This window comes from Pipistrellus hanaki, assembly GCF_964339955.1.
Source record: "Pipistrellus hanaki genome assembly, chromosome: 3".
Classification (NCBI taxonomy): Eukaryota; Metazoa; Chordata; class Mammalia; order Chiroptera; family Vespertilionidae; genus Pipistrellus; species Pipistrellus hanaki.
In genome coordinates, this window is record NC_140505.1 from 139,360,661 (window position 1) to 139,386,752 (window position 26,092).

Here is a 26,092-nt window from a genome sequence, read left to right on the forward strand (position 1 = left end):
CCTATATTGACTATATATAAAGTAATTCTCTTGAATAGAAATCAAATAAACACAAAGAAAGTATTTTATAATTACTTTATTATGAAATATTAAGTAAACAAAATAGTGAAAAATTATAAAATTCTTGTCTTGTCTGCACCTACGGCACACCAGGCAACATCTCGCGGCACACTAGTGTGCCGCGGAACAGCGGTTGAAAAACGCTTGGCTTACATGACTGCTGCTCTTGGGATCATGATGGATTGCTCATGTGGCTGCTGCTCCTTGGGTTGGGGCTGGCTGCTCCTGTTCCTCAGATGGGGAGAGCTGCTCATGAGGTTTCTGCTTCATAGACAGGGACAGGTTGCTTGCAGGTCTGGTGCTCTTCATGTGGGTGAGGGTTGTTTGCATGGCTGCTTCTCCTAGTGAGCTGCACATGTGGCTGATGCTCATCGGGCTGGGGATGGGCTGCTTATTCAGCTGCTGTTCATTAGATAGGTGCAGGTCTGTCCTGAACATTTGCCATTGTAATTATGATGTGTCTCGGTGTGGGTCTTTTTGGGTTCATCTTGTGTGGGACTCTCTGTACTTGTGTGAATTATTCCCCACATCAGGGAAGTTTTGTGACATTATTTCTTCAAATAGATTTTCTAACCCTTATTCCTCTTCCTGTTTTTCTGGCACCCCTATTATTCATATGTTTCTTCATTTTATGTTGTCCTATAGCTCCCTTAGGTAATCCTACTGTCCTTTAATTTTTTTCTCCAATTGCAGTTCCATTTGGATGTGTTTTTCTTCCTTTCTTCTAATTCGCTTTTGGTCCTCTGCTTCTCCTAGTGTGCTGTTGAAACTTTACATGGTGTTTTTATTGCAGCGATATAAGTCATTATTTCTTTTTGATTCTTACATGAGTTGTTGATTTTTCTTATCCATCTGGTTTATGAACAGTATGACCCTTAGTCTGAATATTTTTTCTGACATATAGCATGCTTCCATTTCACTTAGCTGCTTTTTGGGGGATCCTCCTTTTATTTGCTTTGGGGTCTTCTTTGTCTACCCTTAATGTTCTTTTTTTTCCATTTTTTTTTTTATTAAGGTATTATATGTGTGCATGTCTTATCATTGCATGCCCCCCCCCCCCCACTCCCATACATGCCCACCCTCCCTAGAGTTTTGCATCCATTGGTTATGCTTATATGCATGCATACAAGTCTTTTGGTTGATCTATTATCTCCCCATATCTCCCTACCCTCCCTGCTGTAATTTGACAGTCTGTTTGTTGTTTTACTGTTTGTGTATCTATCTTTTTGTTCATCAGTTTATAATGTTCTTTATTATCCATAAATGAGTGAGGTCATGTGGTGTTTTTCTTTCATTGATTGGCTTATTTCACTCAGCATGATGTTCTCCAATTCTATCCAGGTTGCTGCAAATGATGAGAATTCCTTCTTTTTTATGGCAGCATAGTATTCCATTGTGTAGATGTACCATGGTTTTTGGATCCAATCATCTGCTGACGGGCACCTAGGCTGTTTCGAAATTCTGGCTATTGTAGATTGTGCTGCTATGAACAGAGGGGTGCATATATCCTTTCTGATTGGTGTTTCTAGTTTCTTGGGATATATTTCTAAGAGTGGGATTACTGGGTCAAATGGGCATTCCATTTTCAGTTTTTTGAGGGAACTCCATACTGTTCTCCACAGTGGTTGCACCAGTTTGCATTCCCACCGCAGTGCATGAGGATTCCTTCTTTCTCCGCAACCTCACCAACACTTGTCGTTTGTTGATTTATTGATGATAGCCATTCTGACAGATGTGAGATGTTACTGCATTGTCATTTTGATTTGCATCTCTTGGATAATTAGTGACTTTGAGCATGTTTTCATGTGCCTCTTGAACTTCATTCTGTCTTCTATTGAAACAATTCTATTTAGGTCCATTGCCCATTTTTTAATTGGATAATTTATCTTCCTTTTATTAAGTTGTATAAGCTGTCTGTAGATGTTGGAGATTGAACCCTAATCAGTGATAACATTTGCAAATATGTTCTCCCATAGAGTGGGCTTTCTTGTTGTTTTGTTGATGGTTTCTTTTTCGATGCAAAAGCTTTTAATTTTGATGTAGTCCCATTTGTTTATTTTCTTTTTAGCTTCCATTGCTCTAGGGGTAATATCAGTAAAAAGTTTTTTCGGCATATGTCTGAGATTTTGCAGTCTGTGGATGCCTCTAGTATTTTTATGGTTTCCCCTCCTATGTTTAAGTCCTGTATCCATTTTGAGTTTATTTTAATGTATGGTGTAAGTTGGTGATCTAATTTCATTTTTTTTTTTGCATGTATCTGTCCAATTTTCCCAACACCATTTATAGAAGAGACTGTCTTAACTCCATTGTATGTTCATGTATCCTTTGTCAAATATTAATTGAGTATAGAGGTTTGCGTTGACATCTGGATTCTCTATTCTATTCCATTGATCTATATGTCTGTTCTTGTGCCAGTACCAGGCTGTTTTGTCAAGTGGCTTTGTAATACAGCTTGAAATCTGGTATTGAGATCCCTCCTACTTTATTCTTCTTTCTCAGGATTACAAGAAATCTATGATATTCTTTGTAAAAAAATATATATATATATATTTTATATATAAATATATATAAATATATATAAATATACATATATACATATATATATATATATATATATATATATATATATATATATATATATATTGGGGGGGAGTGGGGAGGGGAATGCGAGAGAGAGACAGAAACATTATTAAGAGAGAAACATCAACTGGCTGCCTTCTGTAATCCACCCCAGTCTCAATCAGGGATCAAATCCACTACCTGGACATGTGTCTTGACCTGGATTAGAACCAGCAATCTCTCTGTGCCTGGGTCAATTCTCAAGCATAGATCCACACTGTTTTAGATATGATCACATTCTTGATTGTCTCTCATTTCTCATTCCTGAGAAAGGTTCAATGTTGAACACTGTGTGCTTTTTCTCTCTCTTCTTCTGGGTTTATTCCTCAGGATAAAAGAGTTTTTAAAAGTAAATTCTCATGAATGTGACCTTTACTCCCAACTCTCTGATTCCCTATGAATATAATTGTCCAATTATCTATTGAAGGACATTTCAGTCGTTTTCATGTCCTGGACATCTACATTAATAAAAGAGTAAGATGCAAATTGACCATACCTTCGCAATCTCCACCAGACAATCAGGAGTGGGTTAATCCACCATCTTTGTTGGGTTAATTTGCATCCACAGGCGCTGAGTGACCAGGGGGCAGAGCTGAATGCTTGTGTTGTAGCCATTGTGATGATGCAGGTGTTCTGCTCTGCTCTTGCAGCTCCAGGCCTCTGGGCAGCGTGGGAAGGTGGAAAGGCGACTCCGGGCAGGATCAAAAAGGTGGATAAGGGTAGAGTGAAGGTAGTGCAGGCAGCCAGGGGAAGGAAGACCCATTCTTGCATGAATCTTTATGATCAGCCCTCTAGTTATATATAAAGCTGCAACAAACATTTGAGAGCATATATCTTTACGAATAATTTCTTTCAAATATTTTCCACAGGTACCCAGAAGAACAGTTGCTGGGTCATATGATAACTCTATTCTTAAATTTTTTAGCAACTTCCAGACTGTTTTCTAAAGAGGGTATCCCAATTTACCATTTCACTAGCAGAGCATGAAGGTTCTTTTTGATTACTCTTAACATAGTATTGGAAGTCCTGGCCAGAGCAATCAGAGAAGATAAAAAAATAAAAGGTATCCAAATTAAGAATGAAAAGTAAAACTGTCACTTTTTACAGATGACATGATTCTTTATATAAAAAATTCTAAAGACTCTAATACAAAGCTATTACAAACAATAAACAAAAGTAGTAAAGTTTCAGGATAAAAATTAATGTATAAAAATACATTGTGTTCCTGTATAACAATATAACTGCAGAAAAGAAATTGAAATTTTAAAAACAATTCATTTTTGCAATCACAACTAAAAATAAAATACTTAGGAATAATCTTAACAAAGTAATGTGAAGAACCTTACTGAAAGTTACAAGACATTAAAAAAGGAATTGAAGGGGAATCTCCTGATTATGGCTGACAGTGAGACCGTGAGGAAGAGAGTGTGAGTGAATGAGGAAGTGAAAGGGGAGTGTGTAACTGTGTGGGGCATGTGTGGGTATGAATGAGGCCCTGTCGTAGTTCATGGGACTTTTGGGGCTGGTAGACCAGGCTCCCCTAACCAGGCAGCCTCTGCTGCCGCTTCAGTGTCTCCCAGGCAGCCAGTTCTGACACAGAGGCCATGCCATCTTGAAGGGGAAAGTGGCTGTGACTGGGAGCCCAGCCTCACCTCCACCCGGGGAGAACTCGGACACCACCCAGGGCCCTACAGCCACACCATCCAGGGACAAGCTGCCTCATCTGCAAACCCACAAACACTGAGACTCCAGCCTTCCTGGCCACAAGCTCCCAAAAAGTTTGTCTGGAGAGGGAGACAAAAGGGCAGCCCTTAGGCAGATGTGTCCTGTGCCTTCTCTCATAGTAGACAGAAGAAACAACTAAGTTGAATATTATCCAACTGGGATTGGTGAGTTAATATGGCTGGTGAGACAATTTGTGGCCAAAAAGAACAGAGGACACCTGGAGAACGGCAGGATCAGGGATCTGGGCTGGAGAAAAAGATGCACGACCACTAGGACTAAAGGGTCACATCGTCTCGCTTTTGGCGGTACAGTCCTGATTTTCACCATCTTTTCTCGCATCTCCAATCTTTCCAAAAATCGGGACTTTTTTAAAACTCCGCGGGGAAATTGTTCAAAATCGGGACTGTCCCGCCAAAAGCGGGACGATCTGGTCACCCTACCATTATCAAGACAAAATAAAACGTGTGTGTGTGTGTTTGGGGGGGGGGGGGTGGCTAGGGGCTATACTTTTTAATTTTTAAAGGAGTTCTATAAGTTGCAAAAGTATCTGCTAATCCCTTCTCTGTGAATTTTATAGTTTTTTTTCTTTATCTTTTTTGAGGTTTCCTTTCCTTCAACTATCCATTCCTGTTCCAGTCCCAACAATTCCTCCGTAGCGAGTGCCTCAGAAACTACCTGTAGGAGCTCTTCAGTGTCATCCTTCTCTACACATTGGTTAACGTTGTTTGTCCTTTCATCCATAATCTCCTTGTCCTTGATACATTTTTTGAAGTCATTGATGAACCTCTTGAGTGCCTTCTTCCAGTGGCCATTCATATGCTTCTTGGTGACATCACGCAGAGTCCAATCAATAGTCTTGACGTCCTCATAAATGTAATAATCCTTCCAGATTTCTGAATTGCATCAGCGTCTTCTTAGTGTCTTCCTTGTTTGCAGCAGGCTTGGTTTGAACAGGAATGACATAACAGTTAGCCTGGCTATGGACTCACAACTTTTATACTTATCTGTTCAGGCATTATATATGTGTGTGTGTGTGTGTGTGTGTGTGTGTATAATTTTTTTTAGGAGACCATAACCTCTTGTATGACTATGGGAGATCCATCACCTCTCTGTGTGAAGTGAGATGGAAACTAACCCCTTGGTCAACTAACAGGGCCATTGGGGAGTCTCACACTCTTCCTCCTCTGTATTCTGGGAGACCTCTCATTTATGCTTCTTTTTCTGATGTTGCAGAGCCATGCCAGCTGCAGCTTCCCCGGGTGTTCATATCATGTAGGGTTATTTGGCTCTCTGTGTGAAGCAGGGCAGAATCTTCCCCTTTGGGAGGCATCATTAAAGGGCAGGAGAAAGGAAGCGGTGCTCCATTCCTCTCTCCCTCTGGAGAAGAGGTGTGAGGTCTGTGCCCTTTTTAAGCCTTGGAGAGCCATGCCTGGAAACATAGCCAAGCATCCATCTCACTAGCTTCCCCCTGTGTTCTTTCAGTGCTCCACGTGAGGCCAGACTGATGTCAGCCCCCCAGGGAGCCTGAGCACAAAGCTGAGGCTATTCAATGTCAGCCTCACTGTCTCCTGTGCTCACCCAAATCCAGGAAAGAGTTCTTATCTCTTTGCACTGATCTATGCCAGCCTGATGGAGGGACTAATATGGGTAAGATGAAAATTGTTGTTCTTACCCATTTCAGTGTGATTGATCTCAATTTTGTGGTCAGTGGGGGCAATTCAGTTTTTTAATTGATTTCTGGATTTTCTCATAAAAGTTTTTGTTTTGTTTTTGTTATTTGTTTTTAATGTATTTTGTTTTTTCATTTTTTTTTTCTGTGAGGAAGCAAGAGCTAAGATTTATTTTTTCTTTATCTTGCTGAGTATTCTATTATTGATTTTAAGAGTTCTTTATTTATTATAATAAATGTCCTTTATCAGACATACAATTTGCAAATATATCCTCCCATTTTTTAATTTGTGTTTAATTATAATAACAGCATTTTTAGAAAAAACAAGTTTGGTTAATAGTGTTTAAGTTTCCTTTGTAATTTAAAAAAGTAGATCATTCCTTTTATGTCACATACCAAAGGCCACATGCAATGAAATTTGTGCAAGAGGAGGCTTTCCTTCCCCTGGCTTCCTCCACCGGCTCCCCTCTGGCACCTGGGACCCGGGCTTCACTCCACCACTGGCAGGCACACAGGACCGGGCTTCCCTTCTGCCCTGGCTTTGTCCAGAAATACGTCTGGAATTATGTTTGGTCTAATTAGCATATTACCTTTTTATTATTATAGATAAAGTACACCTAACCTAAGTACACAAAGAATTTCTCAGGTTTTCTTCTAAAAGTTCTACAAAATTTTGCATTCATATCTGTGATCCATTTTTATATTATAAAGCTACAGTTATCATTTCAGTGTGGCATTATTTTCAAGGAGGTAAAATGATCAATAAAACAGATTAGAGTCCAGAAATAGACAAAACACACACACACACACACACACACACACACACACACACAATCTGAGGTGCATGTTGTATAAGAGCGGTGCTTGGGCTGTCATTCAACTCTGTGAATTCTGATAGTAGACCTGAAGTTGTCTTAAGATATTTTCTTAATATTCCGGTAAGTCTGTGCAGTGACAGATGGTAATTAGAGTTAGTGAGGCAAACACATTGTAAATTATGAAAATGTCAATCACTATATTGCATACTTAAAATTAATATAACTAATATAATATCATATACTAACTATACTTAAATTAAAATTTTAATTTAACATTTTTAAAATAAATCTTTATATTTAAACACCAATAGCACATCTTTTTTACTTTATTTGATGATTTTTTTTATCATGACAAAATAGTAGGGGACTTTGTTTAATAATAATTTATAGCTTTGTCTCTCATATAATAAATGTAATCAATCCATTTTACTCATTTTGAGCAGACTCTTAATTAATACGTTCAAATGTTTCAGATATTTGAGGTCTCAAATATAAGCTCTCATATCATAAACTAAATGTTTTACCATAGGTTGTTTTTCCCTCTCACAATTAAAATATCCATACACTCCCTTAAATCTAAAAAAACGAAACACCTCCGACAATATTCTAGTAATATACAGTTAATAACCTTATTATTCAATTGATATGGTGGTTACCAGAGGGAAAAGAGGACAGGGAAGTAGCAAAGGGTGAAGAGGTCAAATAGTATATATAGTGATGGATGGAGATTTGACTTCAGGTGATAAACATACAAAGCAATATACAGATGATACCTTATAGAACTGTACACTTGAAACCTATAAGATTTTATTAACCAATGTCACCCAATAAATTTAATTAAAAACAATAAAGCAAGCATTAAAAACCAATGGATTAAAAAAAAGAGGAAAAAGAAATAAAGCCATTTGGAAGTGCTAAAATAACTGAATCTATTTTCAATAACATTAAGTCTGTTACTTGCCCATTATTGTTATTACTATTATTATGTCTGCAATAGGAAGAGAAATTTTTATTGGAGAAAAATAGATAGGAATGTTTTCATATTACCTTAGGACTATGAAGCAGTAGTTGATGTTTTGTTGCATATTTCCCACATTAAAAAAAGAAAAAGCTGAGTGGATTTTTTTTTTTTTTTGCATATAACTAGTACTTTCTGAATATTAGTCTCTCAGAAAATATTTTAATTATTTGTTTGTTTGCTGATTTCAACAGATTCCATTGTGTCTCTATTGAGCCAAAAGATAAAATTCAGTTACAATCATGAATTATGTTAAATTTCTGTACTTAGATGTTGTATTTCTTCCCAGATCTTAACCTATGCTATAACACTTTCCAGTTAAAGATTAAGAAAACTTTCTGTCTGAAATTTTAACCAAACTGGAAGGGTATGATAGAGATGCATCAATGTTCCTTAGTATCTAAATACTGAGATATGTAGTGAATGTGAACTTAAGTGAAAAATGGGAAATATTTTGAAAAATAAATAAAACATATTTCACATTTTATTTGAATACTTTAAAAAAAAAGAAAAGAAAAGAAAACACACATTGTTTTTATAACCTTTCAATAATGGAATGAAGTTCTGAAATTATTATCATCGCTCTTAATTTAGGTAGTTTATATATTCTACTGCATACCATAACAGAAAAAGAAATTCCCAATATGTCCTGTGTAAGGAAAGTCAAATATTAAGTTTAACTTGGGTTTTTTGTTTATTTGTTTGGTTTTGAATCAGAAGTTAGGGAGATATTTTGGAAGTACAAAATAATTAAATTGATCTTTAAATTGTCTTACTGATCTATTCTTTTTTATGGAAAAGTAAGAATTCCTATATAATTTACTATGAAAAATTAAAATATATATATATATATATATATATATATATATATATATATATATGACTAATTCATTGGCTTTATCTAACTCTATAAACTTTAACTGCATTGAAAGGAAAATTACAGAACAGATTTTGTTTTTGAGATTTTTGTTTGCATCTTAGCTGTAATCCTTTTTAAAATTTTATTATTATTGACTAGAGGCCTGGTGCACAAATTTGTTCATGGGTGGGGTCCCTTGGCTTGCCTGGCAATCAGGGCCACTTGGGGCCATCTCACCTTGTCTGAATAGGGGCAATCAGGGCCAGCCAGCACGGGGGAGGGACCGAGGGAGATAGGCCAGCCATGGGAGGTTGGCTCTGGGACCACACTGACCAACAGGGGGCAGCTCCTGCATTGAACATCTGCCCCCTGGTGGTCAGTGCGTGTCATAATGATTGGTCAGCTGGTCATTTGGTTGTTCAGTCATTCGGTCACTTAGGCTTTCATATACATAGATAAATTTATTGACTTTTTTTGTTTTAGAGAGATAGAAAAGGAGAGGGAGAGAGAAGACATTGATCAGCTGCCTCCCACATACACCTCGACAGGGATTGAACATGCAACCAGCTTCGTGTCCTGATCAGGAATCAAACAGTGACCTTTTGATGCATGAGGACAATGCTCAACCAACTGAGCCATACCAGCCAGGGTTTATTGTATTTTTATTGTTGACACTATTAAAGATTTCCCAATTTCCTCCCACTTTACCCACTACTCCCCAGGCCCCACCCCCTATTCCTTCTAGTCATCACCATACTCTTTTCTGTGTCTCTGGGTTATGCATATATGTTCTTTGGTTAATTCTTTTACTCTTTTTTATACGATAGTTATAGGTTTGTTTCATTTATCTTGAGGAAATCTAACAAAACATTTACATCAGTTCAGGGTTAAAGGCAATTAGTATGTTTAACAAAGCATGATGAAAAATAGGAAATGATGAAATAATATGTCTACTAGTTATAGTATGTCTACAAGTCATACGATTCCACAAATAATGAAGTAAAATGTAGATTCATATTTTAATTGAAGGAAAGTGATTAATGGAAAATCTTAAGAGACAATCAAATAGAAATACTTATATTGGAATGCAAGGATTAATATTATTCATGAACAATAGATTAAAATTTGGTGGCAAGCTTTCAAATATGGTTAACCCAACAATTCTAGGAATTCAATAGCTTTAAAAATGTGTGGATAAAATAATACCAAGTCACCTAGAAAAATTGAAAAATCTATTTTAATAAACTTAATTGAAAGAAAAGGAAAATACATGACATTTGATTTTTTCTATGCAGTTTATATTTTACTTTATTTTATTCATGTTAAAAAGTGTATTTACTTAAAAAGAATGTAAGATTTTGTTTTTGTTTTGTTTTAATATATATATATATATATATATATATATATATATATATATTATTGATTTTTTACAGAGAGGAAGGGAGAGGGATAGAGAGTTAGAAACATTGATGAGTAACATTAATCAGCTGCCTCCTGCACACCCTCTACTAGGGTAACCAAGGTACATGCCCTTGACTGGAATCAAATCTGGTACCCTTGAGTTCACAGGCCAATGCTTTATCCACTGAGCCAAACTGGTTAGGGAAGAGATGTAAGATTTTGACAATTTTTTTTTCTGGATTTTAAGATTGAAGTTATTTTTCTTATACATAAACAGTAACACAATAACCACTGTATCAAAGTAATACAGCTAATTCTAAAAGAAAATGTAATTATTCCTAAACAGAACCCTAAATCTTTTTTTTTTTCTTTAAATATATTTTATTGATTTTTCACAGAGAGGAAGAGAGAGGGATAGAGAGTTAGAAACATCGATGAGAGAGAATCATCAGTCAGCTGCCTCTTGCACACCCCCCACTGGGATGCGCCCGCAACCAAGGTATACATTCCCTAGACTGGAATCGAACCCGGGACCTTTCAGTCCCCAGGCCAACGCTCTATCCACTGAGCCAAACCGGTCCCAGCTCAGAACCCTAAATCTTTATAAACTGAAAAATACACCTGTCTCCCAGCCAGAGTAGCTCAGTTGTTTGAGCACTGTCCCATGTGCTGAAAGGTTACAAGTTTGATTCCCAGTCAGTGTGCATACCTAGGTTTCAGGTTTGAGCCTATGGAAGACAAGCAGAGATGTTTCTCTCTCAGATCAATGTTTCCCGCCCTCTCGTTCCCTTTCCCTTCCTCTCTCTAAGCATTACCTTGGTGAGGATCATATATATATTTATTGAAGCAGTAATGCTTGTTGCCTTCACTAAATCCTCAGTTCCTACCTAGAGAAATTCATTGCACATAGGAAAAACTAAGTAAATATTTATCAAATGAATGAGTGATTGAGAGTCACTATAACTTATATTTTAAAACAATGGCAATAAAGGACACTTTTAAAGTATCATCTGACAAGTGGCTAAGACAAAGAGTCTCTCTTACTACAAAGAATATGATTAACAAAAACAAATTACAACTATGAAATATTGCTATAACACTAGTCAGGACAAGAACTATGACTGCTTAAAATCATTTCATATTTAAACAAAAGGATACAGCTTCTTAATGTTATCTGCACAACCATAAAGAAATATGAGACTATTATAATTGAATAAAGTAAAAAAATTAAAATATAGGAAGTCCCATTTCACTATTTCTGCTTGTTTTCATCTCCTATGTCATTTCAACTAGAATCATTGTTAATGATTTACCAGGAATTTTATGTGTTCAATCTAAACACCATTAATATAATAAATGAATGAGCAAGCAGTGGAGTTTAAAAATTTGTAATAAAATTATTTTTAAAATGTAAGAAATGGTATATGAATTGAATTTGGTGATGAATAAAAGGAATAAAATTACTTTAAATATTTGTAAACTTCAGAACAATTATAATAAAAATATATAATCTATTTAAATAGTCTATTATAGTGAAGTCTTTGGAAGATAGATCAACACTAACTGGTAGAGCTAAGTTTTGAATAATAATAATTGAGTGGTAAGTTATACTTATTTCAATCTAGCCAATGGGAAAAAATTTAGAATTTCTGTAAAGATGATGGATATTAGAAGACATGTTTATTTTTATGAACTCAAATAGATTGGTGAAAATATTTGCATATTGGTAAGTTTCTGAATGTGGAACATTCTATGGTAGAGAATAAAGAAAACTATTTTCTCACTACTTATTTAAATTTGTTTTCTTCTGAGTTGATAGGAAAAATAAAGAAATGAACAAATCAATGGAAATAGAGTTCATTTTGCTTGGACTGACAGATGACCCTCTGTTGCAAATTGTGATTTTCCTGTTTCTATTTTTCAACTACATCCTGAGCCTGACGGGGAACTTCATTATCATTCTCCTCACCATGCTGGATCCCCGTCTCAAGACCCCGATGTATTTCTTCCTCCGAAATTTCTCCTTCTTAGAGATTTCATTCACAACCATCTGCATTCCACGATTTTTAATAAGCATTCTGACTGGACACAAAACAATTTCCTACAATGGTTGTGCAACTCAATTGTTCTTTTTTATTTTATTGGGAGTTACAGAATTCTACCTTCTGGCTGCCATGTCCTACGACCGCTATGTGGCCATCTGCAAACCACTGCATTACCCCACCATTATGAACAGCAAAGTGTGCTGTCAGCTTGTACTCAGCTCTTGGATATCTGGGTTCCTCATCATATTTCCCCCTTTGGTCTTGGGACTCAGGCTGGATTTCTGTGCTTCCAAAACTATTGATCACTTCATCTGTGACACTTCTCCTTTATTGCAGATCTCTTGTACAGACACACATGTCATAGAGCTGATGGCCTTCGTCTTAGCTGTGGTGACACTTGTCATCACTTTGCTGTTGGTGGTCCTCTCCTACGGGTACATCATCAAAACCATTCTAACATTCCCTTCTGCTCAACAGCGAACAAAGGCCTTTTCCACCTGCTCCTCACACATGGTTGTCGTCTCTATTACTTACGGGAGTTGCATCTTTATGTATATGAAACCTTCAGCAAGGGAGCGGGTGTCTTTAACTAAAGGTGTAGCTGTGCTCAATACCTCTGTTGCTCCCTTACTAAACCCCTTCATTTACACTCTAAGGAACCAGCAGGTGAAAGAAGCTCTCAAGGATATGCTTCAAAGGTTTTGTCATTGTGAAAACAATGAGACAAAATTGAGATGTAAGTAATATGTTATTGAAACATGAATGGGAAAATTGAAAACTCTGTAGTGGTAAACTGCTTTCTTCAACTCACAATATTAAATTCCATCTTTGACTAGAAACATCTCTTCCCATAAATGATACTTTCATGTACTGAATGCTTTCAAAAACGAAAACTTGCCAGATATACACGGTTATTTCAACATGTATGTGCTAATTGCTAAACATTGCATGTGCTCTTAAATATTTTCTCAGCTAAAATGTGAGCCAAAACTCAAAATCTGATAATTATTACAGCATGTAATAATTGCCATAAGTGATGAAAAAAAGAGAGAAATGAAATCATTTTAAGGATCAAGATAGCCTTTAAAAATCAGTTATGATGAAACTTGAAAAATGAATAGAGAAATTAAAGGTTCAAGGGTTCAGTAATCAGAGCTATAAAATGAGGAAAGGAACTGGGATTCTAACAAGCAAGTTTCAACTGGAGAGTTACAATGATTAAGCATACGGCATTTGTGACATTATTATTGTTTAGAGTAGAAATAATTGATCTCCAAGCCTTGCTTAAAGTTTCTTATATGGCCTGGCTGACATGGCTCAGTACAATAGTTGAGCATCAACCTATGAACCAGAAGATCACGGTCCAATTCCCTGTTAAGGCATATGCCCAGGTTGCAAGTTTGATCCAAGGTGTGGGTTGTATAGGAGGCAGCCCATCAATGATTCTCTTTCATCACTGGTCTCTCTCTCTCTCTCTCTCTTTCTCTCTCTCTTTCTCTCTCTCTCTCTCTCTCTCTCTCTCTCTCTCCTCTCTCTCTCTCTCTCTCCCTTCTGCCCTGAGAGAGATGGATATAGATATATAGATATAGATATACATAAATTTAAAGTTGTTTATATTGCATTAGAGTGTTAGGTCTACAATTGATAGTAACACATAAACGAAATATAGTTAGTTATATTTTATTTATATATGAAGTTGGGGATCTTTTATACATTTTAAACTAAAAATGCCTGATCCATTCTGTTTGTATCAGTTTAATCAAATATATATATATATTTAGCCTCCTTAAGTTTCTGCAGCTGAGGAACCTGACTTGCTTTATAGCCAGAAGAAAACACTTTACACTGTAACCAAATGTCTGTGAAGCATTTTCTTGTGCCTCATCTCATTTGATCCTCAAAAACTCCTAGAGTAGGTAGATAGGAGATTTGGTGAAATCCTATTTTCTTTTCATTAGCCAGAAAATGGAGATTTAGAAAGCTTAGAAGCTTGACTGGACTGAAAAGAAATAAGAAATGGTGGACTTGAAAATGACTTCAGGTTTTCTCACTATACAGAATGTAGTCAAACACTGCTGCAGTTAAATATTTCACCCTTTGTTCTCCCTGCATAGGATCTATAATAATAAACCAACTCATATTGGTATTTACTGCTGTATTTCTGACAATTCCTTGAAAGAGAAGTTGGGGTGTTTCACTGGGCTGGAAAAAAAGTTTAGCTAAATCAGAAAGTAGCTCTAATTAAGCAAGTGTATTCAATTCTATAAATAGCTAAGTTGACTTGAGCATGCACCAGACAAATCTCTCGCTGGCGCCAATTGCACATGTGTGTTTCCATCTGTCATTGTCAATTGATCATGAATTTGATTGACACTTCTATTATAGAGAAAGAGTGAATAGTGATATTAAAATATTTCTTCTAATTTGTTTCCTTTCAATGTGCACGAATTTGTGCACCAGGCCACTAGTACCTTACATAAAAGTGCATACAATTATTTTAAATGAATGGATTTGGACAAATATTGTCAGTCATAATGAGGACAGAGAACATTTACATTATACTAAGCCCAGCCTGCAATCTGGGATTTCTCTGACCTCCAGGACTACTGGCACCCAACCAGTCACCTGCATGCCTGCCTGATTGACCCTAACCACTTCTGCCTGCCAGCCTGATCAATGCCTAATTGCTCCCCTGCTGGCCTTATTACCCCTAACTGTCCTCCCCTGCAGCCCAGGTTGCCCCCAACTGCCCTCCCCTGTAGACCTGGTCCCTCCCAACTGCCCTCCCCTGCTGGCCATCTTGTGCCAGCCATCTTGTATCCACATGGGGGTGGCCATCTTGACCACATGGGGTGGCCATCTTGTGTGTTGGAGTGACAGTCAATTTGCAATACTACTCTTTTATTAGATAGGATGAGTTGAAAACATACAGTTGAATGCAAATACTTTGAAAATAATAAAAATAATGGTCTCAGAAATTGCAAATCTTTGCTTCTATTATTGGTTCTGCCCAAAGAGTGATGTCAGTGATGGTTATGAGAGGGAAGAAGTATAGAGAGGTAGTAAGGGGGAAAAGTATCAAATACATTGTGACACATACGATCTATCTTTGGGTGGTAGGAGCCAGTACAATAAACAGATGATGTATCATAAAATTGTACACTTGAAACCTATATATTTCTATTAAACAATATCATGCCAATAAATTTACTAAAAATTAAAAGAAGGGGTAATGTCAGCATTAGGGGCCAGTTAAGAGACATGAAATTTGTTTTGCACTTTCTTGTTCAGTTTGCTCCTATTTAGCACATTATTGGAAGATTCTAACGTGATTATTCAATCCAAGTATTCATATTCGTATTACTTTAGACACATTTGGCACCCTTACTGAAAGGTGTGTTTCTACAGTGCACAGTGGATATTTCTTTTCCTTTTAATCCTCACCCGACAATATTTTTTTATTGATTTTTAGAGAGAGGAAAGAAGAGAGAGAAACATTGATGGGTTACCTCTCATCCATGCTTCAACCAGGGATCATACTTGCAACCTGGGTATGGGACATGAATAGTAATTGAACCTGTAACATTCTGGTGTATGGGACAATGCTCCAACCAAGTGTATTACCCAGATGGGCAGTAGATGGACTTTATATGGAGTGAAGAATGAGAAAGAAGAATAATAAAAGTAGGAAAATAAATTATATTACTACTAAAGTAATTATTTTTCCCAGTAGGTTAGGGCAAGTTTAGCACACCTAATTTTAATTTTTAAAAATATATATTATTGTTTTTTTACAGAGATGAAGGGGAAGGGATAGAGAGTTAGAAACATCAATAAGAGAGAAACATCGATCTGCTGCCTCCTGCACACCCCTTCCTGGGGATGTGCCCACAACCAAGGTACATGCACTTGGACCAGAATTGAATCTGAGACCCTTTAGTCCGCAAGCAGATGCTATATCCACTGAGCAAAACCAGCAAGGGCTAATTTTAATTTGTGTGTGTGTGTGTGTGTGTGTGTGTGTGTGTGTGTGTGGTGTGTGTATGTGTGGTGAGAACATTTAAGATCTACTCAGTCACTTTTAAGTATATGATACTGTATTATAACTATAGTCATCATGCTGTATATTAGTTCCCTATACTTATTCATTTATCTGATTACTAGAATTTTGTACCCTTTAACTAGCATTTAAATTTTGTACCCACCTTCTAATCCCTGACAATTTTTAATTTGTATATTTGATTCTTTGGTTGCCATAAAATCATAATAATGAGTTTACCAACTATCATCTATGTGTTTAATATACTATTACAAATATCACATTATCATTTACTATCAATGCAATATAAAAATTAAGTGGTAAAGAAATTGAACATAAATTAGGACAATACACTATTGTCATAAATAAGAGTATTTTCTTCCCTTTTTCAAAAATAAATTAAGCAAGTTAAATAAAAAGAAATCCATGAGGAGGGAAATCAAGTAGGAATACATGAGTAGGAATTGCTAAAATTATAAGGATAAAGGGAGAATCTTAAGGGCATTCAGAAAATAAAGATAGACAAGTTACACATGCAAATAATAATTCAACAGCAACTTTGTTATACATAGTTAGTTTAATATCAAAAATATGAAAAAATTGCCAAATTAGACTTGTATATGCAATAAAATTATGAAGAATTAGAGCTTAAAAGCATTATAGGCAGAGAAAGAGCTGTGACAGTTTTCTGAAAACACCAGAAAAATGATGAAAATATAATCCACAAAATCAGTGGCAATATTTGCAGCCAAAAATGATTATGATCTGCAAAATATGACCTTTTGTCATATATACATGCGACTGTATGGAATAGCAGACGGAGCACCAAATAAATAGTCAAGAATAAAAGATCCTCGTTGTGTATTTGTTGTTATTTTTCTTTATGTTTTATACTAGAGGTCTGGTACATGAAATTCATGCATGGGTGAGGGGGATTCTTGTGGGATCGTGCCGAAATCAGCAATCTGACATCCCTCTCGCAATGTAGGACCACTGGTTTCTAACCCCTAGCCTGCCTGCCTGCCTCATTGCCTCTAACCACTTGCCTGCGTGCCTCATCACCCATAACTGCCTCTGCCTTGGCCCGTTCCATGGTGGCTTTTTCCGGAAGGACATCCAGAATGACATCCAGAAGGTCATTCAGCTGTCCTGTCTAATTAGTAGATTATGCTTTTATTATTATAGATTGTTTCAAAAATAATGGGGAGATAGGGAAACATTTAAGACCTGCCTCCCTTTATCCCAGTTTTTTTTTTTTGGGGGGGGGGGGATGTGTCACATCCAAGTTAATGTAAACCTAACACATAGACTAATGGAAATGAGAGAGGTTCTTTTTAGGGTAAACTTTCTTACCAATAGAATTGGCCATATTGTCCCAGTGAAAAATCTGAAATTCTTGTTTGCATTAAGTATAGAGTTTAAATTATTTCTAGTTTATCTCTTTTGGGATAGTGTTTCTCAGTTTTATAGTTAAAGCAATTTGCAGTGGTTTTTATTTCCTTCTTTCTTTGTTTTCTCATCTCTCTCTCTTTTTCATAATTGGTATGTCCTAACACTAGTCTCCTGAGGGCATTTCTTTTTCTTTCCTCTTTTTATTTCAATTAATCCCTTGGTGTATTTTATAAGCAAAATGATAAAACTGTGGCTTTTATTGGTGTTCAATTGGAAGTAGTTATTCTTTATTACAAATTTGAGGTCCTTTCATTTGAGATTTCCCAGAAAATCTAGAGCATCACCTTTTCATTTAGAAGTTTTATGGAAATTTAAAAGAAAATTAAAATATGTAAGAAAAACACAGAAAAAAATCTTATCTGGCATAAAAGGATATTCTAATGAAATTATCTATAATACCTGGGTCTGTAGTTTCAATGAGTGTGAATGAAGGTGGAAGATATTAGCAGATGTATATAATTTTTAGATTGCATTGTCTGTTTCAAATTCTTCTCCAAAAAAGGATTGAAATTAAATTGACTCTTGAAATAATGGAATATTTTATAATATTACAAGAAAGAGATATTTGCAATTTATTTTGACTCTTGATTTTACCATATTTCCATGAGAGAATTATATCAATATACAGTACCATGGTAAGTCACTTATAATTTGGGATAATTATCTTGATCATATATGAAAGCAATTCTGAAGTATGAGTAAAGTAATATGTACTGACTTTTGAATTATATATTTTCTATTTTAATACAGATTGAATAGTCAAAACATCTTGATTAAATCCAACTGATGTGAAGAATGATACATTTGAAATTAAAGAAAAATAACAATTGCATGAAATGAGATTAAGGAAAAATGGAAAAGAATCACATTGGGAAGAAGTAATTAATATATATTACAATATTTCAATTCTATAGAGGATATGTAACTTTATTGTTTCTATATGTTCCACATATATTTAAAATGTGTTTTGATGAAGTAAGGAGTTTTGAATAAACATTGCATATTAACCCTGATATAGCTGTGTTAAACACACCTAAAAATGATCAGCTAAAATTTAAATTATCTTTCAAGTTCAAATGGGGAAAAGAAGTAGCATTATAAACAGGTATCTGTTTTAAATGGAACAGTCAATTAGAAGCTGCTTAGGTTATCTATGGTATAATTTTCTATATCATCTCTCTTGTCAAATTAATCAACCTTTTAAACTTCTTTACAATTCTGAATACTTTTTTCTATGTCTGTAGTTTTATAAATTCCTGTTTTTTCCACTTTTGTAGTTGTTTTTCTATATCTATTTAATAGACTCAAATCTGAAATGCAGAATCAGTCAAGCATAGAGTTCATTCTCCTGGGACTTACTGATGACCCTCAACTGCAAATTGTGATTTTTATATTTCTCTTTCTAAACTATATGTTTAGTGTGATGGGGAATTTATCCATAATCCTCCTTACCCTGCTGGATTCCCGTCTCAAAACTCCTATGTATTTCTTTCTGCGAAATTTCTCCTTCTTGGAGGTTTCATTGACAACAATCTGTATCCCCAGATTCCTGAGAAGCATAGTGACTAAAAACAAAATTATTTCCTATAACGGTTGTGCATCTCAGTTATTCTTTTTCCTCTTATTGGGGGTTACAGAATTTTACCTACTGGCTGCGATGTCTTATGATCGTTATGTAGCAATCTGCAAACCCCTACATTACCTGACTCTTATGAGCAACAAAGTGTGCTACCACCTTGTATTCAGTTCATGGGCAGCTGGCTTTCTGATTACCTTTCCACCATTGGTCTTGGGACTGAAACTGGAATTCTGTGCTTCCAAAGTCATCGACCATTTCATATGCGACACTTCCCCGGTGCTGCAGATTTCTTGCACAGACACTCATCTCCTAGAATTACTTTCATTTGTCTCAGCTGTTGTGACACTCGTGGTCACATTGCTGTTAGTGATGCTCTCCTATGCATATATTATCAAGATTATTCTAAGCATCCCCTCTGCCCAGAAAAGAACAAAGGCTTTTTCCACTTGCTCTTCTCATATGATTGTGGTCTCCCTTACTTACGGTAGCTGCATCTTTATTTACATGAAGCCCTCAGCAAAGGAAAGAGTAACTTTATCCAAAGGGGTAGCTGTTATCTACACCTCTGTTGCCCCTTTATTAAATCCTTTCATTTACACTTTAAGGAACAAGCAAGTGAAACAAGCCTTCAAGGATACACTCAAAAAGATTTCCCTTTTCTTCAAAAAATGAGGGGGAAATTGGAGAAAAAGGGTAAAATAAAAATTTTACTACTTTACTTAATCTGTCTTTTTGTGAGTTAGCCCTCTCATAACATTTTAACCCTTTAGCACAATGCACCTCTTCCTTCATATTTCTCTCTATGATTAGCATTCCTTTCTGTGCTAGAGTAAGAGTCACCTTTTCAAGATATCAACACAAGTATTATATTTTATTTGCACTATACGACATGGTAGTGGTCTCCTCAAAACTACTTTAACTACATATTAATCATAAGAGATTTCACAGACAGGAATATAGCCACATACACAGGCTCTAGGAAGTACTTCATAGGTCACTGGCAACCTTATAATTCAGTGTGCAGATTTTTCAGCACATCAGCAAGGGTTTAAATCCGGACATATATGTGCGCCTGACCACATTTCTCAAAATTTTTGTTGCTAAAGTTTCTCCAGTTATAAAGTAGATATAATAATAATAATTTTTATTTTATAAGGTTATTTTGAAAATGACAAAGTATGTATAAAGTGATTCTAGGTTTGCATCTGGCCTAGACAGAATTCTCAATGAATGTTAACTGCCCTTGGGGGAAATGGTTGCCTCAGTTAAGACAGTATTTAACAGTTAAGAAAAAAGGGGTAGGCTTCAAATAATAAAAAGCTTGTATGTCCTAACATGCACTAAGACTTTATTTGGTAAATAAACCTGAAATCTTGAAGTGAATAAGAGTCACCTACCTGATCAGATTATTTTAAAGCAAAGTCTCTGGATTCTTATCCCTAAAATAGATTTTTAATTTATCTAGAGTACAGTGTAGAAACATGGACTACAGGTGATTCTAAGGCAGGGGGTTTATATGAGACGTGTTTGTGTGTGTGTGTGTGTGTGTGTGTGTGTGTGTGTGTGTTTTCTATTCTGTGATTATGTAATCATACTTTTATTTCAGAAATATTGTTTTGTTGGCTGCATTGAGAATTAATTTTTTAGATGTTGGAATCAGGAAGAAGGCTAATGTTTTTAACTAAATGAGTTATTTGAGAGTTAAATTTTAATAGTGGCAATGAATCTGAAGTTCCAGGATATGTCTCTAGAGATATTCAGGAGAACATACTAAGTAGAACTGTTAACCTTTTGGATATATTAAATAAATGAAAAGAGCATTTAAAATTGAGTTGAATCTTCTTGGGAATTCCCCTTGGCTAACTCCTGCACATACTCACTTGTGTATTTGATGCCTTTTAAGAAAGGAGCAGTATTGATAACCTGACAGGTTAATAAAAACGAAAGTGACCTGAAAAGAAATCCCTAAGAAATATAGAGTTCCGTATTGGATATAAAATGCCAACAGAGAAATATGAGTAAAAAAAAAAATCATTAAGGTATTCCATGGTGTAATGATTATTCATATGCCCGGAATAGAAATAATTTAAGCTCAGATTTGTGTTTTGGTTCAGTTAAAAATTTGGAAGCCAACACTGCTTTCCTATGGCAAGTAGAATGAAGGGAGCCCATGTTATTATCCTCAAAGCCCTGAAAGCCTCCATCCACAGTTTGCCTTCCAATAAGCTTTTTAAAATCTACTAGACCCTTATGAGATAAATTATTAATAAACATTTTTTTATTCTTGGGATTATACTTTTCACTTTCTTGATAGTGTCCTTTGATCATCAAAATCTTAATTTTGATGAAGTCAGATTTACCTATTTTTCTTGTTGTTAGCTTGTGCTTTTGGTGTTATATTTAAGAAATCATTGCCTAATCCAAAATTACACAGATTTATCCCAAGGATTCTATTTCATCACTTTGTATAGTTATTGTTATGCCAGAATCACACTGCCTTAAAAACTGTAGCTTTATAGTAAGTTTTGAAATTGAAAAGTATGACTTTTGTTTGTTTCTCTGTTGGTTGGTTTCTCTTTTTCAGTGTTTTGGCTCTTCAGAGTCCCTAAAAATTCCATGTATGGTTTAGATTAGCTTGCTCATTTATGCAAAAAGAACAGTTGGAATTAATATAAGAATTATAGTGGACCTATAAATCAGCTTGGGAAGTATTGCTATCTTAATTAACTTCGTTAGTCTACTATCCATGAATATAAATGTCTTATCACTTATTCTGAAGCATAGTACCCTCCATCTTGGGAAAAACTGCTATTTAAAATTTTAATCTCTCTATTCTAGCTTCTGTAAACATTTGCTTGCTTAAATAATGGGGAAAATAAAACTACTCCCATTCCAGAGAGGCCATGAACTATGCCCCAGATAGAGTTGTCAGTGCTGGCCTTAGGCAAGGCCTTGAGATATGTCTCACTACCCAGTACTAGCACACAGGACTTTTTCTCAGAAGGTCCGGAAGTTTCATTCCAAATCTGGGAGAAAAAGAGCTGAAAAACGTATAAATAAGGGAAACTTCTACCATATTGGACCACAGAATTTGAGAAGCGAGATTTTCTCTGGGCCAGTTAGTGCTAGCAAAACAGGACTCCAAATAAATTTGGCTTATTGATTAAGGCATCTTCTGATTTACAATATAACAATTCAGTTCTTTTTTAATGTCTTTTTAAAAAATTTTGTCATTTCTTTTTGTAAGTACTGCACTTTCTTAGTTAAATTTATTTAAAATAAATCTTACAAGTGAACAATAAATAGAACAAAAACTCAACAAAAATAGGAAAAGAGCTTCATTGGACATTTATTCAAAGAAGGCATATAACTGGGCATAAAAGCACATAAAAAGATGTTCAAATCAGTAGTCATTAGGGAAATGCAAATAAAAAATATAATAACAGCCACTTTAGCACTGCTAGGGGATTTACATATTATTAATGGGTCCTTGAAAGTGTGCAGCTACTCATGAAACAGTTTGACACTTCCTCAAAAAAGTTACCATATGACCCAACAAACCAACAATTCTACTTCTAGAACTTGAAAACACATGTTCACAAAAACACTTGTATGCACATGTGCATAGAAGCATTATGCACAATAGCTAAAAGGTGCACATAACCTGAATATCCTCCAAGTGATAAATGGATAAACAAAACGTGGCATATTCATATAATGGGACATAATTTGGGCATAAAAAGGAATGAAGTACTGATTTATGCTACAGCATGGATGAACCTTGTAAACATTATATTAGTGAAGAAAGTCAGACATAAAAGTCCACATAATGTGTGATTCTATTTATGTTAAATGTCCAGATTAGGCAGTTCATAGAGGCAGAGGTAAGTTACTAGGCTAGAGGAAGAGAAGACAGTGACATGGCTCTTGAATGAGCATGGGGTATATTTTGGGGTTATAAGTATATTCTGTAATTGTACTATAATGGGGAATTTTGCATTACATCGTGTATCAAGTTATGTACTTCATAATGATGTTTTGGTCAACACAGAATATTATGCTGAGTGAAATAAGCCAGTCAGAGAAATACAAATATCACATGATCTCACAAGTGGAATCTAATGAATATATTATAATAAACAGTCAAACAAAATAGGTCTAGAGGCATGGAGGTATGAGAGAGATTGACATAACTCAGGGTGTGGGGTGTGGGGGGTGGGGACTTTGGACATAGGAAGAAATCTAACAAAGGATTTACATACATGTATTCCTAACCAATTGGCAGAGACAATAGTGTGGTGAAGGCCTGGGGCAGGACAAGGGCTGGGAGGAAGAGGTGAAAGGGTGGGGGGGAGGGGCAGGAGGGGGAATTGGGGCACATCTGTAATACTGTTAACAATACCGCTAACAAAAAAATCCCCTGATGCCCCAGCTGGTTTGGATAGAGCACCGGCCTGTGGACTGTGGTGTCTCTGTTGTGCGCTTGATCCCCTGAAACATTATTATTGATGTCTCTAACACACAGCCTCTTCCTCCTTCCTCTCTGAAATCAATAAAAATATATTTTTTTTTAAATCCCCTGATAATTCTGGAAAAATTCTTTTTTTGTTTGTTGTTGACCAGAGGTAAGCCCTGGTGGGCTTTTGTTTTGTTATTTGATTTTAGACCCTTCCTTCCTTCCTTCCTTCCTTCCTTCCTTCCTTCCTTCCTTCCTTCCTTCCTTCCTTCTTTCCTTCCTTCCTTCACTTAGTTATTTGTGACACTATTACAGCTGTCCCCCATTCTCCTATTCTCCTTTACCACTTCCACCCAACCCTCCATACCCTCCCTCTGGCTATCACCACACTATTGTCTGTGTCCATGGCATATGTGTTCTTTGGCTAAGTAATCTCTTTACTTTCTCTCATCCAATCCCTCCCAATCTCCTTCCCCTCTGACCTTGGCTAGTCTATTCCTTGGAAAAATTCTTAAGCTCTTTGTGGTTCATTTTCTTCATCTGTATAATGGAAATAAGAGATAAAATTACCTAGTTTATGAAGTTTTGTTCATGTAACTTAGAACAGTGACTAGCACACATGTAAAGTATGAAAAATTACATAGATTATGTGTGTAGTTATCACAATGCTGTTGGCACATTATAAATGGTTGCACATGAGAGAAATTTATGTTTTAATTTATCTCTTTCAAAATTGATTCAGCTCATAAAAAAATAGTTTGACAATTTTTATGTGACTGTTTTCAATTTCTTCCTCATGATGCAATCATTCCCTATAACAGTTGTATGCATAGGAACATTAACTCTTACGTTTATTTCTTGAAAATAGCATTCAAAAGAGGTTATTTTTACCTAGAATATAGTTTCCTATCACTTAACTCTGGTAAATGTTTATTTTTGTTTTAAGGCTTCTATGATACCCTCAGAGTATGAATAAATTCTTCCCCTGGTCTCCAGTCAATTCATTAACAAGTGACATTCTAATTATTTATTGATATTACTATAAAATTAAATGACTATTGAGGTTATGGATTTCACCTTTTTTCTTGAATTTACCCTAGTGAACTGTCTGGCACTCAACAAAGTATATTGAACACTCAATGATAATTAAGTATAATTTAATATCATATCAACAAAGTAATACATATTTGGAATGACACTATATTAGTATCAAATCCATCACCATTAACAAAACCCCTTAACATTATCTAAAACCCAGTTCACACTAAAATTTACTGTTTGTATCTATTATGTATATGATAATATATGTGTGTGCATGTAGACTGGTTATTTGTCCTTTAGAAAACCCCACATTTTTAATTTAATTTATTGCTTTCTCTCTGTGTCTTATTGTATTACATCATAAGGTAAACACATAGTGATGCCATAAATATCATTGGCTTCATGTAGGAGGTTCTGCCCATTTTTCCTATCTAAATATTTAACATTTTTAATAAATGTTGCCATTTGTTATTTCCTTAAGTGTTATGTTATTTCATTAAGTGTTGAAAATGCTTATTTTACAATTTATTTTTTTTATTCTTTATATGTAATCCAGAATTATTCTATACAAAAAAACTTAATTTTTCTAATTATACTTATTTAATTACTCTAAAGTTATTTATATAAGTAAGGAAAAGTAAATATGTCTTGCTATGTATTTATCTGGCACCTTAGTAACCACAATTGTTAACAATATGTTTTATTTTTTCATGAATTCATGGATTTCCATGGATTTCGGGTATGAGTCTAAAAATAAAGTTCAATATATAACTGATAAATATCCAATTGGTTTGACTATATTTGCTGAGGACTGTTCTATAGTCACTGAAAAACCAGAGCAGAACTCTTTTTAAAAAAATATATTTTATTGAGTTTTTTTACAGAGAGGAAGGGATAAGGATAGAGAGTTAGAAACATCAATGAGAGAGAAACATCCATCAGCTGCCTTTTGCACACCCCCTACTGCGGATGTGCCCACAACCACGGTACATACTCTTGTCTGGGATCTAACCTGGGACCCGTCAGTCCACAGGTTGATGCTCTATCCACTGAGCCAAACTGGTTAGGCCAGAGCAGAACTCTTGACACAGAAAACAGTTAAGACAAAGTCAACTATTTGAGAAGATAAATATAATTACTGTATGTATAGTTAGAATTATCAGAGAAAAAATGACGCAGTACAAATTACTGATTTTAAAGTTTATAAATTTGATATTAGGGACACATTTTTATCTTCTACTTTTCTAGGTTCTTCTGACTGGTTAAATTATTAAAATGAAATGAGATAGATTAAACGGATAACATAAAATT

The 26,092-nt window shown here is 35.4% G+C and overlaps 2 protein-coding genes across 2 annotated transcripts; both read left to right on the top strand.

Moving 5' to 3' along the window:
• Positions 1-12,001: 12,001 nt before the first annotated feature.
• LOC311618744 (olfactory receptor 6C6-like) lies at positions 12,002-12,958 on the top strand (the record flags this gene model as incomplete). Its single annotated transcript, XM_084876325.1, has 1 exon — positions 12,002-12,958. One exon carries the CDS (start codon positions 12,002-12,004, stop codon positions 12,956-12,958), a length of 957 nt encoding a protein of 318 aa, XP_084732451.1.
• Positions 12,959-19,014: 6,056 nt separating this feature from the next.
• On the top strand, positions 19,015-19,956 carry LOC311618775 (olfactory receptor 6C6-like; the record flags this gene model as incomplete). Its single annotated transcript, XM_084876355.1, has 1 exon — positions 19,015-19,956. Exon 1 carries the CDS (start codon positions 19,021-19,023, stop codon positions 19,954-19,956), a length of 936 nt encoding a protein of 311 aa, XP_084732481.1. The 5' UTR covers positions 19,015-19,020.
• Positions 19,957-26,092: the final 6,136 nt, after the last annotated feature.